This window comes from Aythya fuligula, chromosome 2 (genome assembly GCF_009819795.1).
Source record: "Aythya fuligula isolate bAytFul2 chromosome 2, bAytFul2.pri, whole genome shotgun sequence".
In the NCBI taxonomy this organism is placed as follows: domain Eukaryota; kingdom Metazoa; phylum Chordata; class Aves; order Anseriformes; family Anatidae; genus Aythya; species Aythya fuligula.
The window spans coordinates 125213566-125233419 of NC_045560.1; the positions used below are offsets into that span (position 1 = coordinate 125213566).

At 38.2% G+C, this 19854-nt stretch overlaps 1 protein-coding gene across 5 annotated transcripts in view; it reads right to left on the reverse strand.

The window, feature by feature from the left end:
• Positions 1 to 252: 252 nt before the first annotated feature.
• NCOA2 (nuclear receptor coactivator 2) overlaps positions 253 to 19854 on the reverse strand; it is a 194038-nt gene continuing 174436 nt past the window's right edge. For all 5 annotated transcript variants that reach the window (XM_032183173.1, XM_032183174.1, XM_032183178.1 and 2 more), the window contains 7 exons: positions 17695 to 17973; positions 15589 to 15666; positions 14806 to 15046; positions 12923 to 13100; positions 10398 to 10596; positions 5455 to 5544; positions 253 to 639 (listed from right to left, as the gene is read on the reverse strand). In XM_032183173.1, the coding sequence (XP_032039064.1) occupies positions 628 to 639; positions 5455 to 5544; positions 10398 to 10596; positions 12923 to 13100; positions 14806 to 15046; positions 15589 to 15666; positions 17695 to 17973 (1077 nt within the window). In that variant the 3' untranslated portion in view covers positions 253 to 627. The remainder of the gene's footprint in view (positions 640 to 5454; positions 5545 to 10397; positions 10597 to 12922; positions 13101 to 14805; positions 15047 to 15588; positions 15667 to 17694; positions 17974 to 19854) is intronic.

The following is a 19854-nucleotide window of genomic DNA, read 5'->3' on the forward strand; positions in this document are numbered from 1 at the left end:
TGTGTAGTTTTCTACATCGGTTCATCTTCTCTGACTTGCCGGAGTGGAACGGGCTCGTTAGAGGTCTACGTGTACCAGACGCCGCTTCTAAACCCTCCTCACGCATACTTGTCGCCCCAAAATGCAGGCCTTAGTCTAAAACACCAGTTTTCAGACGGAAATGAATCCTTTGCACCAGACTGAGTAGTAAGCCAGGGAAAACAAAGCCAAAAACCAAGGTCTAGAACTAAACAGAAACAGAACAAGAGCATGGTTGTTTTTTTTTTCTTTTTTTCCTTAAATACATACATTTAAATACATTCAATCTGACATGGTTTATGAAAATTGCCTGTCAACATTTACTTCGCAGGAGAGATCTAAGTTGCACTAAGGTGAATGCAGTGAACAGACTGAGCGAGTGTCTGTATGCTAGCTTCAGACTGTCGAAGAAGAAAGAGGCTGCTCCTCCGGCGACGACCGCCCAAGGCCCCACGGCGAGGCAGGGCTGCGGCCCACCGGCAGTGGGGAGCCAAGAAGATGGTGGCTTCGCTGGGTCATGACAAACAGATGCAGCTCTTCCAACCGGGAAGGGGTCAGGGCCGTACGCCCGGTCAGCTGAAGAAAGGAGCAACCACAGCGCCCTCAGGGTCAGCAATATTTCTGCCAAAAACAGAGAGTGGAGAAAGATGAATGAGTTTTTCCTTCCTGGTTAGTGAAGAAACAGGTGAAGGAGAGTCGGGTGCTGCTCTGCGGCACACAACCTCCCTCCACAACGTGCAGGACAGGCTGCAACATGGACACTTTTCTTCACCATTTCTTAATTACTTATTTCTTTCAAATTTTTGCAGATACAGTAGCAACTCAGGGCCATCTACTACTTGTAGACTCTAGGTAAAGGCATAGCAATATGGTTTTAGAGAAGTCTCATACCTGGCGTGTCTACAAAATTTCTCTGTGTTACTGCTGTACACTCTCAAAGGAAACAACTGTCTTGCTTCACTTTCCACTCCAAAAAAACATCGTAAAAAAAAAAGGAATAAGGAAGTTTAAAAAAACAAACCTTCAACTACCAATCCCTAGAGATGCTCTTTACTTCACATTTATTACAGTGTCTGTACACAAATAGAGTTTAAGCTGTTTTCAGTTGAGTTGATTATCTTGTACTTTCTTATTTAATAAAAAAAAAAAAAAAAAAAAAAAAAGCCTCAGGATGTGGTTTTCACAGTTGTTTTAAGACTGTTCCTTCTAGTGACTGCAGCCTGTGCCTCTCTGCAAACTCCTGCTCCCATGTGGCTTTGTGGTCAGTCAGGTCAGAGAGCCAATCCAACTGGAAACCACTTCTTTTTCTCCCAGGGGCTGTTTTTCACTTGTATTCAGAGGCTCCTGCTGTGTAGGAGGATGGACTTGCTGCTCAGGCATGGCACTGGCAGCTTCCTCACCATTCCATGTGCATGCCACTAGCCCAATCTTCTGGAAGCTGTCCAGGCAATCCTTTGGATTTTATCACCTTTTTCTTTGCAATCACAGAAAGTCTAGAAATGTGCCTTCACTGTCAAATTAAGCCAGTGTTGGAAAACATCCCACCATTCAGGAAAGCAAGGTGCTAGGTTTTGTACATTTACTCCTCTCAGCCCGCTTGGAACAGCTGGAGCTCTCTGGGGTGGCCAGCCCTGAGCACGATCTGCCAGCTAACACGAGTCCTGCTCCTGCTCCTCCTAACTTCGTCAGGGGACACAGACACCACACTTCCTCCCCTCAAACTCTGGTTAATGTGTATAAGTCAGACTTTGGCTCCTCTTTTTGATATGTTGAGAGGCAGTTTGGGGACCCTACTAGTGCCTTCTGATCACAAAGTGCAGAACAGAAGAGAAAAATCAAAAGGAGATGTCCTTATTTCCAGAGTGCACATTAAGCAAATATTATCTCTATACAGATTCTAAATAAATGTTTCCACTATACAGTGATCTGAATAAAATTTGTGCTCTGTAAATTTTTTAAAGTTCTATTTTGTAGGTGATAAGATATATAAAAGGAAGGAATAATACAAAGAATGCACAAATATGCCTCTAGGAAAAACTTTTTTTCCTTTTTATTTACATATAACAAAAGCAAAGAGGACTTGAAATAATTTTGTCAAATTATTATTTCCAGGTGGATAAAGAATAGAGGAAAAAATGCTCAGAATAACTTCCATGACTGATTTATGTAACTTTAACCATTAAAAAAAAAAGAAAAAAGAAAAAAGAAAAAAAGATAAAACAACTGCTTGTAAAACTTTATAAAGAAGCAATCTGAAAATCTCTCACAAACTTCAGATACAAACAGTATTCTCCAGATATTCACTTCTAAATAGGAACAGGTTCAAATTTTTCTTTTACCACATTAAATTATTTTAAAAAGTTTATTTCAATAATCATGTAATAATAACATCTTAAATGTTCCAGTTGCAACTATAGTCAGCTTTATACATAAAGTGTACTTTGTGCTTTGAAAGAGACAGGAAATTCTGTCTTCCAGTTACATTAAAAACATATTCTCTGTTTAATATTAGTATCATCTTTGTATATCCTAAAAGCTTTACAAATTTTATCTGTAACATGTTAAAACAAACTGAAATAGTATGAGGCAAACAAGTTAGAATAGAAAATGTAGAGATTTGACAACTATAGTTGCATGGACCTCAGCAATAGCATGTTAGTTCCTATTTACTCAGCTCTAAACAGAGCCAATTCCTTTAAAATATTACAGTTGCTGATATGAAATTTATGAAACAATGAAAAAAAATCTCCCAAATTTGTGTGATAATTTTCTCATTTTTCAAATGAATTTCTCATTTTTTATGTTTATACTACAACTGCCAATGAATGAAGCACATTAATCATCCTTTCAGCTTTCTAATTACACAACTTGTGCTTTTTTTTTTCTTAAAAAAAAAAAAAAAATTCTTAATTTTTCTTAAAATTCTTAAGTATCTTACATAGGAGCAATTTATAGCACAGATGCACAAAAGTAGTCTCTACTTGACCTCTAAATTCAAAGTTCTGCAAAAGATATTTATAGTGCATATGAAACATTATTCATTTATATTTTTCTTGACAGTCAGAACTATGTTAGTAGAATAAAACTCAGGAGTGCCATCAGATGTACCCTTACAAAATAATTTAAGAAGTTGATTTTCTCCAGATGAGACAAAACTACTGTCATGTGTGGCCACTGTCCATTTCACTGTCAAGGCGCTGACTCTGTTATTTTAAGCCCTTCAGTGTCTTGTCTGATGTCCTGTCACTTGTTTCCTTCCACCTGCACTTCAAACCATCTTCCCTGACTTTTTCCACCCTCTTTTGTACCTCTCCAGATATTTTCTGTCACATCCACTCTCTCTTCAGTCTCTTTTAAAACATTCTTTCGAATTTGCTTTACGTTTCCGCTTTAGCTTTCTTCCCCCCCAACAATTGTCTTCTCCTTTGTTTCCTCGGTGGTACCCTGAATTTTGTTCTCTGACAGCCTGTCTTCTCTTAATGCATGAAATTTAACATTAGGCAATGTACTGCTTAGGCAATGTACTAGTTAGGGAAATTAAGAACATAACTCCTCAGTATATGATAGCTTCTGCTAAGGCAGAACACATTACATTTTTTGTCAATCACCAAAGTCACCCTGAAATTGCTGCAGAAAGGTTTCTCTGTGTACAGATCCTCCATCCCAGAGACAGTCCCTTCTCACGTGAACCAAGGTGAATCAAGAATCGGCCTCTGGGAAGTTTTAAACACATGTGCAAAAAGAGATGGATATGATCAAATACACTACAAATGGCTACTTCTTACTCAGTACTTTGACTTCCTTCATTTTCATTAATCTTAACATATTTGCAGTTAATGAATGATTGTTTTGCTTTACTCTATTATTCATTTTTTACCCCTAAATTAAGGTTGGAAACCTTAATTTTTGCTTTGGTATTCAACATAAGGGGAAAAATTGTTTACTTAATTCCTTCTTTCTGATTCCAGCACAGCTTACTAGAAGGTGACAAGAAATGATGGACTTACAGCAGGTTTTAAAATGACTTCTGTAGAAATAATAGGGTAGATCTCCCACATTGTTTTTGAGGATAACATTTTGCATAGAATGTGGCAGATATCAATATAAAAAACAAAAGCAATTTTCCTTATGGTTCTTGTTCAGATCTTTGCTTCCTGCTGCTGCTAACTGGCTATTATGCTCTAGTCATTTCCCATCTGAATCAACTTTGAATAGAAGTTTTCCAACAGGAATAAAAGGAGAGAATAAATAGATCAGTGCTCCCAGATTAAATATTTGCACAGCACTGTGCACCAAGGATTTCAGGAAATGGACACATTGAAATCAGTTTGTTGTAAAGTCTTACTATCACATCTCTGAAATGAAGGAGCAGCTGGGCAAGAGGAGCAGGAGCAAGAGGCAGCAGCAAGGGAGCAGCAGCCACTAGATGGTGCTTCCCCCATGCCCATGCTGCTCAGCCCCAAATCCGGCCAGCGCTCAGCCGTCGGCTTTGCTGGCACAGGCTCTTCATCCCAAGAATGATATGTATATTATTTTCCAGTGCACAGGTTTCTATGTGAGGCTGCCTCACTGTATAGAAAGGTCAGCTTCTTACATTTGGATGGGTTTGCACAGCTGCAATGCTTGGATCATGCAGGAAAAATATTGTACTCTAGTTTCAAATCTTTTCAGGTCTCAAAATATTGTGTTTTTTGCAAAAAAAAAAAAATCAAAATCAGTGAAGGTTATTTCCATTAAACAAACAAACAAAACAAAAAACTTCGACTGAGGAGGGGCACATAAAAAACACCTCGTTTACTTGGCCACATGCCAAGAACTCTACAAGGTCTGCCCTTTAATACTCTTACTGTCTGGAATAAGAAACACTTTTGACCTAAGCAAAAGCTAGTTACACTATTAGCTGGAGATTTGTGTGAAAATTAGTTCAGTATCGCCACTCTTCTCAGAACAAGCAGTGTATAGAAAGTAATAAATGAAATAATTCATATGATTTTTGCCGTAAGTATAAAGCAACGAGAAGTGGAAAAATACTTAGGCAGGATGAAACATGAAATGGGTTAAGCATGCAGCAGTGCAAATATAAATCAACAGTAAGTCTCTCCCATCATCAGCAAATAGTCATGTAATTGCTCTGTAAAAAGCAAATATAGCTATAAATAAAAGTCTACTGAACGTGACTGTCTGTTAATTCAATAAAGTATTCTGTTAGTGTAAATATTTTCTGTATTATTCACTTTAATTATGCTAGGGGATCTAAACAAGGAACTTGGTATGGATGCTACGTAAAGATAAATTCAAAAAATTAATTGCAAAATACTTTATTACTAGCACCCTGAGTACTTTTAACTTTCTAAGTAAAAAGATACTGTATCCATTCTGACCAGGGTATATTCATAGATCAGTAGCCTCTTTATGCCTCCATATGTCATCTCTTACCCGTGTTGCATCTCCATCCTGCTTTATCATATCCATTCCAGGCAGCTGGTTTGGAAATAGATTGCCTCCCCTCATAGCAGGATCATTAACCTATTGGTAACAAGATATTAAAGAGAATGAATTAAAAATGATGTTGGAAAAAGTAGTGGAAATTAAAGTATTAGAAACCACTAAGCTACTTGCATATACCACATTTGAAATGACACAGTCATCAGGAAAGCAGCTATATGGTTGAGCACCCTTCTTGGGCAGCATGTTTGATTCATATTATTCTGCTTTACAGTCAACAAACGGAGATTTAATTCCTGATACTATGACCCCTGTGCATATTTAACAAAACAGGCTCCATAAATTAGGTCAGTATTATTGTAAGAGGACTTGCCTGCTATGAAAGTCCTGAAAGCAGAGACATGTAAATAATTTCCTAACCTCAATGACACACAGCTTTTCTGCTTTTGCAAACCACTATGCAACTTTCCAAAGGCTGATGAGATAATATGCAGGCTGAACTGTATTGACTATTGATTTAGTGTTAATGACTCTTTTTTTTTTTTTCCTCATAAGCAATGGGAGGAAGATCCATGCTTTTCTACATGGACGGTCTCAAAATTTTTCCGAATGCAGCCATAGGAAAGTATCCACACAACCAAATGGTCTGTCATGCTTAGTTATGTGGAAAGAGCGGCTTGCCAAATTTACAACATTGCTGCCTTAATAAAAGGATTAATCTCACCATGTAGGAACTGGTGTAAAACACAAAACGCAGCCCTTCAGCAAGAGACTGAAGTATTATAAAATCTTTCCCTTTGAAGTTTTACAGAGAAAAAAAACATCTCCCTAGAGAGTTTTGGCTAACTCTTCTTATTTCTTATTTCCCTCAGACTAGGTGTATGTGATAACAGTGAAGATAGTCCCCTCTAGAATTTGCTAGAAGGAAAAAGCTGTTTTGTGTCACCTGCCCTTTAGGAGATCTTGGTTGCCAAGGAGAGAAGGTTCTGCCACTGCACTACCTCGCTTCAGCTACAGCAACCTGCTGCAGCAGGGGGAGAAGACTGCCTTAAATTTACCACATCATAGTCCTCCTGTTTCAGGTCCTCCTGACTGTTTTTTCTGTTGCTACTCCCTGATTTTGCAGAGTTGCAAAGTTAAATGCAATAGCATCGCTACAAAGACGGTTTCAGCATGTCACCAGAGACAAGACTGCGGTTCAACAGGAAAGGTTAAAAACTTAAATATTTTTGCCATGGAAATTTCAACTCTAAAGACATTGATTGCTGAAGCAATGCAAGTCTCCTAGTGATTCTTTCCACTTAAAGCAGATGGAGACTTTTTTTTTTTTTTTTTTTTTTTTTTAAAAAAAGAATCTGAAAATTTAGATCAGAAAGGATGAGAACCACACTATTTTGATGTGAAAGAAAGAAATCAAACAATGTCACAGCTTTATCTACATGCATTTGATGAAGCAAAAGAATCCATATTTTAAAAGTATATTCTGCTACTGATCAATGTTCATTGGAATGCAGAGGCCCAAGTGCCTTTTCTATTTGTTCAGTAAATAAAGAGAGAAAAAAAAAAGGCAAAAATACAGAATTGTATTTCAGTGAATCAAAAGCAGTCTGGGAACAAAAAGAAGAATGCTTGATTTGCATCATGGCAGAGTTAGGAGAGTCACGGAAAAGGAAAATGGCTCCCGGCTGCACACCACAAGAGCAATAAAGGCATCAGTGAAGTTCCAATCACAGAATCTCTTTGCAGTGATGATGCAAGAATCCTGACTTGCACGGTAACAGATACAAAGAAAATCTCCTGTTTTGTCACATGGAGACATTTGCTTTGGAAGTCCTTGAAACATAAAATATCCCACATGAACTCTTCTGTAGGCAATAACAATTCAATCAGAAAAATAAGAAAAAAGGACAAAGAAATGGATGAGTTTTTATAATTTTCCATGGGCGAGCAGTGTTATTATATATGAAATTTGACTAAAAGAAGGCAGGACATGTTTTACAACCCCTTTGAATTTAAAGACATTACTACGGCTGCCTGCCAATGAAGCATGATTATTAACAAGCTGAATTAGAAGTTTTATTCCCCTCTACAGCTCCCTTCATCCACTATGCTGAACAAAATCAAAATATTGTTTCAAGCTAACTCTCAGTAAATGCTATGATAATTTTGACCTCAGCTTTACTGCACCTATGCAGATTAACAAACATCTCTTCTGAATGGGCATTATTTCTGAGTGGTTTATTTCATATTCTGAAAGTTTCCTCTCTTGCACAGACTTCAAATTGATTCTCTGACAGCCCAGTAAATCAGTCAGCAGAATTAAAGAAAATACAGTCATTCTGAAAATCACCAGTTACAAGCAAAGTTTAGCACAGCCTAGGCGAATTGCTAAATAAAGATGCCAAATTGTATAACACTATGTCCTTAAAATAGGAAAAAAAAATAATAAAAAAAAAGATAAATTGTTAATATATTTATTTATTCCCATCTCTCGGAAAGGAAAATGTGAAGCAGCACAGCAAACATTCCTGGGGACTAAAAAGTAGTGTCTTGTGGCCCAGAAATGGCCCCTCAGCTGCCAGCTGGCCAAATCTGACCTAGATGAAACAAAAACATTAAAACATTTGCTAGCAGTTTGCAGATGACACAGTGCTGGGGTGGTAAATCAGGAGGAAAACAGGTTACTCTTACAAAATGAGCCACTGTACCTTGGTTAAATAGACTCAATTTAACAAATGCATTTGAATGTAGGCAAAAGGAGAGAAATACATTTGGGTACAAAGAATGCAGGTTTTATTTGTGTAGCACTGAGAAGGATATGGGTATCACCCTAGAGGTTTCAGTATAAGCTCACCAGTATGACAGTGTCACAAATAGAGCCAAGGCAAATCCTCTTGAAAGAGAAATTAGAAGCAAAATTTAAGTCTCTAGACAGCTTTTGCGAAATCACTGTGCCCAGTTACTCTGTGCGTACTTCTAGAACAATAATGGAGTTTAGAGTAGATTCACAACAGGGACCAAAGGGCTGAAAAACAAATATTGAGATGAATAAAGAAATTCAACCTATTCGGTTTACTGGAAGTTAGATAAATGCTATCTTGAAACAAGATCTATTAGTTTAACAGGAAGAAAAAGCAGTGCAACAACTGTGCCAGTGGAAACAGTAGTCTGCATGGAAGTCTGAGATAAAATCAGATCTCTTTCTATAATGTATGTGTTTTAGTTCAGGTTCCTGGGGGAAACTGTTTTAGTATGTGCAAGCTGAGAAATCAGACTGGGCTGTCATCTTCAAATCCCTACTCTCTCTCCCTCTTTTTTTTTTTTTTTTTTTTTTTTACTATTGTTTTGCTACATTAAAATGTTTAACAGTATGTACTTGGAAACTGCTACTACTACTAAAAAAGTTTGCTGTAGCTGGGAGCTCAGCAACTGGAAATATCAGAGAAGGTGACAGATTTGGCAGTATCAGAATTACTTCAGGTCACCAGTATGCAGCAGCTGTAAAAGACAAATGTGATCTGGGGCTATATCTGTCAGTGTATTCCAAGAGAAATGGGGAAGAACTAGTGTTATGCACATGGCACTGGTGTTTAGGAAACAGTGATTCAAACAGGAACAGGTGCAGGAAAGGAAAAGGAATGTAAAGACTACTAGAAAAGACTGAAACAGCTTGTTTAACTTATCAGAAAACAAAACAACAAGAAAAAAAAACAAACAAAGGAACCCAACAGAAAGCAAAATGAAACAAAACTAAATCCCTGCCTATAGTAGTGGGGTTGGAACTAGATGATCTTAAAGGTCGCTTCCAACCAGAGCCATTCTATGATTCTATGATAAAACAGCAACAAAAAATCATGTTGATAGAATGGCTCTATTTAAAATACAGAAAAAGAGGAAAGGAAAAATATTTAAAGGACTACATTGGAAAAGTAAATAGCCTGCTACCACATTTAGGCTGGAAAAAGACATTTATTAACAAGTAAATCATATGTCTGTCTTTAAACTCTAATTTTATAGTCTCAAAAAAAAAAAAAAAAAAAAAGATTTACAATATTGTCAACCATAGCAGTAGAAACTGCCTGAAGACACAAGCAGTACTTTCCTGCCAATATTTCTTAGAAAGGTCCATAATTTGAAGTCTGTGCTTTAAATGTACCAAAGTTCAGCTCTCAAACATACAAACCTGTTAATTAAGAGAATCTGTTTGTTAGATATCTTAATGCACTGAGTGATTTTAATGATGAGCCAATAATTGGAAATGTTATTTTCCTTTATCAGATGCTCTAATTAGCAGTCTCAAATTCAAACAAGTGTGTAAACCTCCTCACAGCAGAAGAGAACAGGTTACTTACTTATTGATTTAGCAATCTACATTATACGCACCACTTTATGAAACCCCCCGTGGACCTGGGGCTCGCAAAGGTGCCAGTCTGACAGTTCTTGAAGTTGACTGCCTGTGGTACTACAAGGACAGTGGCAGTTGAAGCATTTTCCACACTGCCCATGCCAGCATGTGTCACTTTTACCTCTAGGAAATGGCTGCCTGCCATTCAGTCCTAGCCTCCACTGCTGAGAACACTACCACAGATACTGGTGACCCCCAGCTGTGTTGTGGAAACTTACCTACTGAGAACAGGAGCTAGATCGGCACGTGTTTTCCACCGAAGTCCAGGAGCAACTACACCTGCTAGCTATAGTGGTGCTAGGTCAAAATTGGAAATGTAGTTGCAAATGGTGTTCTCTACCTAATTAATCACTGGTTATCTGAGTGCGGAGCCAAAAACAAAGCCTTTTTAACATAAACATTTCTTAAGAAAACTAATAGAAGAAACATAATGGCTTACAGCAGTTACAGCCCAACACAGCGGACCTGAAAAACTACTGAAAGTCAAAGAAAATCCTCTAGCTGTCATCTCAAGTCCTTAAATTCTCACCTGCTCAGGACCCATGGAGGACAACCCTGATGTAGGCACAGAGGTCGCTGAGGTCATGCTGATCTGCCCTGTCATCTGGTTCATGTTGTTCATACCACTTGTGTTGGTTGCCATGGATACACTGATGTTCATGTTATTATTGTACATGCTGGTGCTTGCTTGCTGCCCAAAATGTGGTGGGGACTGTTGTGAAAACATGCTATAGCAAGGAATGGAAAAAGCAATGTGTCAGACTCAGAATGCTGAAGCCACTAGGAAACTACTCTCTTTTTAATATATTTTAAGCTGCAACTTGTACATACTGTTGTTTATGCCAACTCCAAAGGAAAGACTAGTTTTTAGCTACATCAATGTCTAAGGAATAGATTTTCAAAATTTCAGGTCCCATGTCTGTGCACAAAAATGCATGCCTTTGCGTGTGAAACTATGGCAGAGTACAAATCTGTTATGCGTGTGCAATAACAGCCAACGAGCTGTCTAAATATGTCTTCATTTATATTTTAAATATGTTTGGGAAAGTAATTTTTAGAGGGAAAACACCTTTTTTCCCCTCATCAGTATCGGTTAGGTTGGTATTGGATCTAATCTAATAAGCTTTCTTTTTGCAAAAGAGGCCATTTGTACATCTGAATACCAGATTTGCACTTACAATTATGGCAAGTGGGCTCACAGATATAGACATGCAGCTGTGCAGAAATTTTTTTTACTAAATCTTAGCATCAGGTTTTGAAAATGTGACACTGTAAGAAACAACATAAAGTCTAAGACAATTGCCCTCTATGCTCCTTTAAGGCCATTTCAGAACAGCATAAGAAAAGATTAATGGAAAATCTCATCCCAGATTTTATTCAAAGTCAAGTGCTTTCTGGATAGCATCTTCCTTCAAGTTATATTAAAAGTCATATGACAGAGGTTTTATATTTCCTAAAACACACTCCATTATTTACATGTCAGTCTTTTCCACTTTTTAAACATACCTCAACAGTCAATGAAGGAATTATTACTGAAGATGTATCTGTTTAGAGGATTTTCATTAGAGACTGAAATATTGTAGAAGGACTGTTGCATGTCAGATGGTACACAGCAGCCGCCTCTAAATCAGCAGCTGACTTTTACTCTTCTGTGAAGCACTGCTCCCCCAGATGAGGGAACCTTTTCAAGGTTAACACTCAGCCATGCACTTGGGTAATCCATTATGTTATTGCTGTGCACTGCCCATTGTGAGACTTTCTTTACAGAGGAATGCAACTGCATTCCGGGCTCAGGACCAAACTCTGAAAATCTCACAATCCTCTTCCTTCCATTCCATCTCTTTTCAGGCCACCTAACCCCATTTTTAGGTTGTTATCTGGTTGGCTGAAACAGTACACTACAGATCATTGTGAATACTCAGTGGCTTGTGTAAACACATTTGACATGTTCTCCACTGTAGAGCTGCAGTTTAGCAAGCCAACCATTAGTCTACCAAGCTGCCCCTGCTGTGGTTTCAGTAGACGCTGTGGCAGCAGTAGCTATGTCTCCTGTAGATGCTTCACTAAGGCAGTGAATAAGAGGCATGGACAAGGACTAGGATGAGGGAGTAATTGGTTGCCTTAAGGGGAACTTTACTTGTATCAACCTCATCACAGAAGTACTGTTTTTCTGGGTTTACTAAATCTATGGAAGATCGATAGATTATGAATATATCTCTTCAGCAGGAAGATGATTTGCTGTTGGGCTAGGATAATAAAAGCAACCTGAGAGCATTAGGACAATAAAAACACTGTGCTAGTGACCTGTGTGCAATTGATACAGCTTGGTTATACATCAGCCCGATAGATCTATCTGTGCTGCATTGAAAAGCGTAGATCATTGCCATCTGGAAGCTTGTTGCTGCCTACAGATTGTGTTCAACATCCAACCCATTCAATGTTGACAGACTGATTATTAGAGTTACACTGACTGGGGCACAGGTTTCAGCTGAAAAGGTGACTGCATGCATGAGGCATTCTACAATGCTCTCAGAGAATTATAGTTATATGCTGCCCCCCATATATATGCAAGCACTAATGGATCGAACCTGGTTGTGCTCCAGCATTTGAGGCAGGAGGTTTTATCCAGTCACTGCAATTCCAGAGCAGTACAGAATGCACAGGCTACAGCTCAGCTGATCCAGCCACGTGGAAAGCAGCATGGGAGCACAACATTTAAATCGTACGCAGAAGAAATGCATCCACACAAACGTTAGGAGCTGGAGTTCACTGTGCAATACAGTTACTTCTTAAGGACATACCATGTTTTATCAGTTATCACAGTCAAAACAATGCATTGTGTGGATGCACCTCTTTTAGCTATGCACTCACTTGGCCTTGTATGAAGATGGTATTTAAATAAATTTGTCAAGCCAAACTGAAAAGAACTCTCTCTTAGGATAGACAGTTAACAGCAAAGAAATACATATAAACAACCCCATAAATAAATGTAGACCATATGAGCACATAGACCCACTAGTCTGTGCGCTCATTTTTGTTTTGTTCTGGATTTACCTGTTTCCACCCATATTCCCTTGTGCCCACCCGTTCATCTCTGTAGAGGACTGATAGGCAGGATTAGCCTGAGACTGCTGAATCATGGGGCTCTGAGTATGAGCCAGTCTTGGGGACATCAGTGGACTCTGAGGAGTGGTGGCCCCTGTGAAGCCTGGATCGGGCTGCTGACTAATACCTAAAGAACAAAAAGAGAAATTTAGCCACTGTACATAAAAAGTTAAAAAATAAACAAACAATAGCTCAAATGTGCAGACATTTCTGCACAGTTCTGCTTATACCACCTGGAACCTATATAACCTTGTGTCTTAACGTAGGACCTAGATTAAAAGCAAGACATCATAAACTAAATACTACACATATAACCTTAACATGTTTTTTAACTTAAGTATGTTGGCTAATTGTTTGTCATAACTGTACAAGCAGTCTCTTCCCATTAGAGATCACAAAGAGAAACACTGTTAAGTGACATATATACATATATGACTTAGCAGTGTTTTGTATATATATATATTCCACAGAAAGTGCATTCAAAGCAACAAACAAGCAGACAGTTTGCTTCTGTCTATAATTCCATTTTTGCAGAAGAAGTTACCACCTTTTAACACTCAGGCTATAATTTTCAAGTTTTCCTAAAGTTACTAGAGCCTTAATATCTTGATTTCCATGTCCATGTCAAAACAGACAATGCTATTTTGTGCAAGGATTTAATCATTTTGTAACATAAAAAAATATCTAGATACACAGAAAACAATTTAAACTGTAAAATACCAATTACATGAAGAAATTTTGTTTTAAACCAAGTCATTTTGGTCTTAAGTTTATCAACAACAGCATACTCTACAGAAACAATCCACTCTTAATGCTGGTGGTATGAATCAGGTGGTATGAAATCAATTCCTATATTTGCTGTCTGCATGACTTAACTTCTCTGTATTTCAGTCTATGTCATAAAAGGAGAATAATTTAATGTCTCTTTGTTTTCATAAAGCAATTACAAATATGTGGAGGGAAAGCGCTGTTACAAATTAGAATATTGTGTAAAGGATACCAGACCAGAATAGATAGCAAACTTGAATTGAGTGGAAATAATTTGTTTTGGTTTTATCAGTACGTTTCATATTCAAAATTTCACTTACTCATTTCATATTATTCAGTATAATGTAACATAGCTTTTACAATTCTTCTAAATAAAATCAAGAAGGTCTTTAAAAATAACTGTGTGGAGGTCTAACTTACAAAGCAGTATGCAGCTTTGTAAAGCATACAAACAAAATGGTATTAGCTATCATATTACAAATAGGTTTAAGGATGGTGAAGGGAATGCCTTATCAGAAACTAATTTTTATTATTTAAGCTTAACAGTTACTCATTAATTTTACACTAAAATGCACACACTGGACTGGCAAGAATTGGCAAGAATATATTTAAGCAATATTTTATTACCAAAATGTAAAAAAAATCCCTACCAACATAAGAATGATTTAAAAGGATCAGCTTGGCTTCTGATCACTTTATGTGGTTTGCCAATATCAATTCACATTTTTTTCTTCATTTGCACTTTTACTTATATATTGATTTATTTAATCAAAATTCAGGGTCTATCAAGCTAGTACACATGTATATGTGTACATGTGTGCATACATCTATACGTGCACATATCTATGCATATAAACAAACACACATGTTTAACATTTCTGCTATTGCTCAAGAAAGGACCAGTCCTCAGAGAATCTGTGGTACTTGAGCTATGAAAGTGGAAAGTAACGTGTCACAGTTAAGGACTCCCAAGAGGCCAAAATCTCCACACTTCCCATCTCCTCTGGGGAGCCAGACAAGTGGCTGTGGGATTGAAAAATAACTGGGGGAGGTAGAACCAGTACCGTAGTTTGGAGGAAACGGAAACTGCTGTGCGTTTGCCTGCGGGATCCGCGGATTGCTCATGGTTGCTGGTATGCCACCGGCGGCCACCATGCTCGGGGTCATGCTCAAGCCCTGCCCTCGCATCATCAGTGTCCGCTGCTGCACCTGCTGCTGCTGCTGCTGCTGCATCTGCCGCTGCCGCAAGTGCTGGCTCAGGATCTCCCGCTGCCTCTGTGCCAGCATCTGCGCATTGATGGGGCCCTGGAGGGAAAACCACCGCCACCTATCAATAACTCCTGCAAAGGCAACCTGACCTGCAGAGCAGTGAGGAAGATCCCAGATTTTTTTTTTTTTTTTAATCTTCCCCACCACACACCTAACAATAACATTAAACGGGGGAAAAGAATCCTGTTAATAATTCTGCTGGGGAAAATTTCCAACAGTGAAAGTGTCACTAACAGAAATAATAACTGCATTTAATATTGCAGCAATTTGTAATTGCAAATAGAGTAGCTCGTTTAAAAAAATGCATCTTTAGTAAATAAGAAGCCTGGTTAAAAATGCAGTTATATCTATTTCTAGTAAATAACTACCCACCTTATGTAAATATGAGACTCTCAGAAATAAAACAGCAAAATACTTATCATTTAGACTGCGTTATTAGTATTCAAGCTTTAAAATTTGTTGTATGTATTAACAATATCACATTACTACTGTAGCATAGACTAATTTGAGGATTTGAGGGAGAAACAGGAAAATAAAGTTAGTTTTTTTTTTTTTTTTTAAAGTACTGTTTTCCCCACCTGTGTTGGCACTCCAGGTCTCAATGACAGATTCATGTTGGAGACACTACTGATCTGATTTATCAGTGGCTGCCGATTCTAAAGAGATTAAAAAAAAAAAAAAAAAAAAAAAAAAAAAAAAAAAGAGAGAGTTCTTAGAAGGAAAAACAGAAAAGGGAAATTTTATATAAAGAAGCATAAACATCTTTCCAATAAGTAGGTTTGAGGACCTAGCTGGTCCTGTTGTCATTCATAGAATCCTACTTCAGAATGAGGCAGTACGTGATACACAAATAACAACACAAACACTAAGCCATTTTCCAAACACTGTCTTTATGATTCCTACCCTTTTTCAGTTTGGGACTGGACTCTTGAGATCAGACTCTGATAGACCTTATCAGAGGTCTGTTTAGGGCAGAAATCATAGAAGCACAGAATATCCCAAGTTGGAAGGGTCCCACAAGGATCGTCAAGTCCAACTCCTGGCTCCACACAGGACCACCCAAAAAACAGACCATGTATCTGAGAGTATTGTCCAAATGCTTCTTGAACTTCAGCAGGCTTGGTGCTGTAACCACTTCCCCTGGGATCCTGTCTCAGTGCCTGACCATGCTTTCAGTGAAGAACCTTTCCCTTACCCCCCAGCCTGACACTCCCCTGTCTCAGCTCCATGCTGTTCCCTCGGGTCCTGTCGCTGTTCCTAGAGAGCAGAGCTCAGCGCCTGCCCCTCCACTCCCCTCGTGAGGGAGCTGCAGGCCGCCATGAGGCCTCCCCTCAGCCTGCTCTGCTCGGGGCTGAGCAAACCAAGGGACCAGCTGCTCCTCACACATCTTTCCCTCTAAAGCCTTCACTACTTTTATAGCCTTTTTTTGGAAGCTCTCTCACTCACCAGCCTGATGTAATCCCCTTTATAGTAAGACTTTGAGTCTGACCTATCGGCCAATTGTTCACCCATTGTATTATGTTTTCATCTAGGTATATGTTGGACATTTTGTCCTGAAGGATACTGTGAGAAACAGTACTGAAAGCTTTACTGAAATCCAAAAAGATTACATCAACTGGCTTCCCTTGGTCAACTAAATGGGTGACCTTATCATAAATGAAAATTAAGAAGGACTTCCCCTCACATAAACCCATGTTGGCTATGACCAGTGACTGCATTGTCCTTCAGGTATTTTTCTATAATTCCTAGAATATTTTTCTCCATAAGTTTACCAGGCACTGAAGTGAGACTGTCAGGCCTATAATTACCAGAGTCTTCTTTCTTGCCCTTCCGGAAAATTGGAACATTTGCCAGCTTCCAGTCAACTGGGGTACCTCTGGATTCTCAATACCATTGAAAAATAATTGAGAGAGGTCTCATGATGACATCAGCTAGCTCTCTTTGTACCCTGGGATGAATTTCATTGGGCCCCATAGACTTATATGCATCCAGGTGGAGCAGCAAATTCCACACTTTGTTTTTCCACCTAAGCTCTAAAAGACCCCTGCTCAGTCAAGCTGACTTTTTGCCCCACCTGCTTAACTTATGACATTTTGGAATTGCTTGTTCATGCACCCTTAGGAGGTAGAATTTAAAAATTGAAGAGCACCGATGATTTTTTTTCTTCCAGTAAAAGCAATAGTATCTTTTTATAACACTACAAACCTATATATTTAAAAATGAAACAAGAAAAATGATCTTCAAAAGTAGATCAAGGCAAAAAAAAAAAAGAGAGAGAATGATAAAAAGAAAGAACATATGTAATATCTTACCAATATAGGATGCAATAGATAATGAATGTAGATTACTGGAAGAGTCAAGATATAATAAACAGAGAAAGACCTATGCAACAAAAGGCTTCACTGTAGCCTTGCTCAAAGAAATAGTGTCAGACAGGCTTAAATACCGGGCACGATCTTGTACAATATTATAGACAGAGTAAAGAAAAGTGGCAAAAAAGATCAAAAAAAGATAATGTGAAAGGTATTGCCTCATCGAACTTCATTATGGCTAGTGTTTTTAGTTTAAAAGTAGAATTAGACTCTAATGAAGGAGTACACACTTGGACTATTCTGAGCAAGCTGATGTGTGGCCTGAGCAAGGTGCCCTCAAACACATTTAGCCATGCTGGGGTGGCGATGTACCTGCTGTGCCTGGAGCCTGTGCTGCAGCTGAAGCCGCAGCTGGTTGGGCTGGCTCTGGACGATGCTGGCAGGACGGAGGCCGGGACGGGGCTGCATGCGCAGGGCAGCATAGCTGGGGCGCTGCCCCATGGGGTGGAAGCTGGGGTCCTGCATGGGTGCGTAGCTGCCCTGTGCCATCTGAGCCTGAGCTGCGTACTGCTGGGAGAATACCGGAGCCTTCTGCTCCATCAGGATGCTTGACTCCTGGCCAGGGAAAGTCTCTGGATCGACAGCCTGGCTCTGCAGAAATACAGGAACAATACGAGTGGTTGGTGGGACATGATGTTTCATAGGATTATATGAGACTACTGCCACCCTACAAAAACATTGTTTCAGAATATGAACATTTTACATAGCAAATTATGTAAATTTTCTCTATTATTTTTTCTTTATATTATTACATTTCTGTATTCTTAAAAAAAAAAAAAAATATTTTGGAGTAATAAAACATTCATGAAGACAAATTCCCCTTCCCTTCCCAGATCCACATTCTTTGTCATGTTGTTAACATAGCCTTTTTATCATTCTGTTAATGAATACAAACCTGAAATGAAAAATTCTGTAATAAAATCTATAAAGAAAGTTTTGCCAGGATATTTTTGCCATTGAATCAGAGACAAATTCAAAGACATTAGAATTGAATCAGGATATGAAAGTAAATTTTTATCAGTTTCTTTAAACAAAATAATGACTTGAAATAAAGATGCCTAAAACCATCACAGAAGCTAATGTGAATAAAGTGCCTAGTTCCTTCAGGGCACTTTTGCACAAACTGATTATTGCTAGCATAAAAAAGCTAACAAAATTCTAAACTCTATTCTAGATGCCTCCTAATATTTGCTCTAGCCAGAATAACTTTATAGCTTATTCCACACTGATCTTGGAAATCAATTTAATCTAAATTTTAGTGCCCTCATGAAAGAAAGAATTTAAGCTCCTGTAAAATGTTTGATGGGTATTTTTAGAACATGTTCTAAAATGTGACAGTTCTCTTATTTGCAAAACCCTCTAAATGTTCCCACTGAGATATTAATTAAGTAGAAATATATTTAACACTAGGTGTGAAATAAAGCATTATTCATTGGGGGATGGTGTTCCAAAAGCTATATAATAGTGCACAGAAGTTTCACTCTGCAAAATTGAAGTTCACCAATAAATTGTATCTCCATAATAACACTTCACTGAGCTTTGTGTTGTACCAAATAGTCTTGGGGATAGTTTTCATATGTCCAGTATTTCATTGGTCCTATTTCATAGTTACAGATGGTGCATGGATGTGAAGAGATAAAAGTAGTATCTAAAATGCAGAGCTAGTTCAGAAGTTATCCCCAGGATGCTGATGAGTGCCAGGAAATGAAATGAGTATTCTAGGCTTGTCTGAGAATATTAAATCATCATATAGGTGCATACAGCCGTTTTGGAAATACAATTCTGATGTCAGAAACATCAAGCACTAGCTTTTCTCCAAAACCTTTTTTATTTTTTTTAAATACATTTTTGCACCATAAAGGACTGAAATGGACCAGAACCAAAGGAAAGCTAATAAAAAAGAATGGTGGTAGAAAAAAAATCAAACAAATTAATGCTGCTAAATATAGAAAACATGTTCCTATTTAATATATATATATATATATAGTTTTGAGTGCTTGGAATGAAATTCATTCTTTATCTCACATTAGTCAACGAAGACAATGAACTGTGGGTGAAATTACAGTTTTACTCATTTGAAAGCTTGCTGCCACCATAAAACAAAGGTCTTGTACAAAATCTTGCTCCTCTGTTCCTAGGTCTACATATTCTTTTTTTCTTCTTTCCTATGCCTTATTTCTGGCCAAGATCTTACCTTTCTCCCACACAAAGCTGTTCCTCTGATCACCAGATAAGGAGAAGCCTGTTCATTTTTCAGGTTTGGTTAGTTTAGTTGTATAAAGCAAACTGGCTCAGCAAAGGTCAGAAGAAGCAGAGCTAGATGAGGGTGGCAGGGAAGGAAGTATAAAGCTGGGGCTGAAGCAAGATTTTCAGGTGACATCGAGCTGTTAGAATGACTCCCACTAAAATATATAACTCCATCTTAGCTTGTAAGAAGTGTATTATAATTCTCTTCTTCAACACGCATTCCCT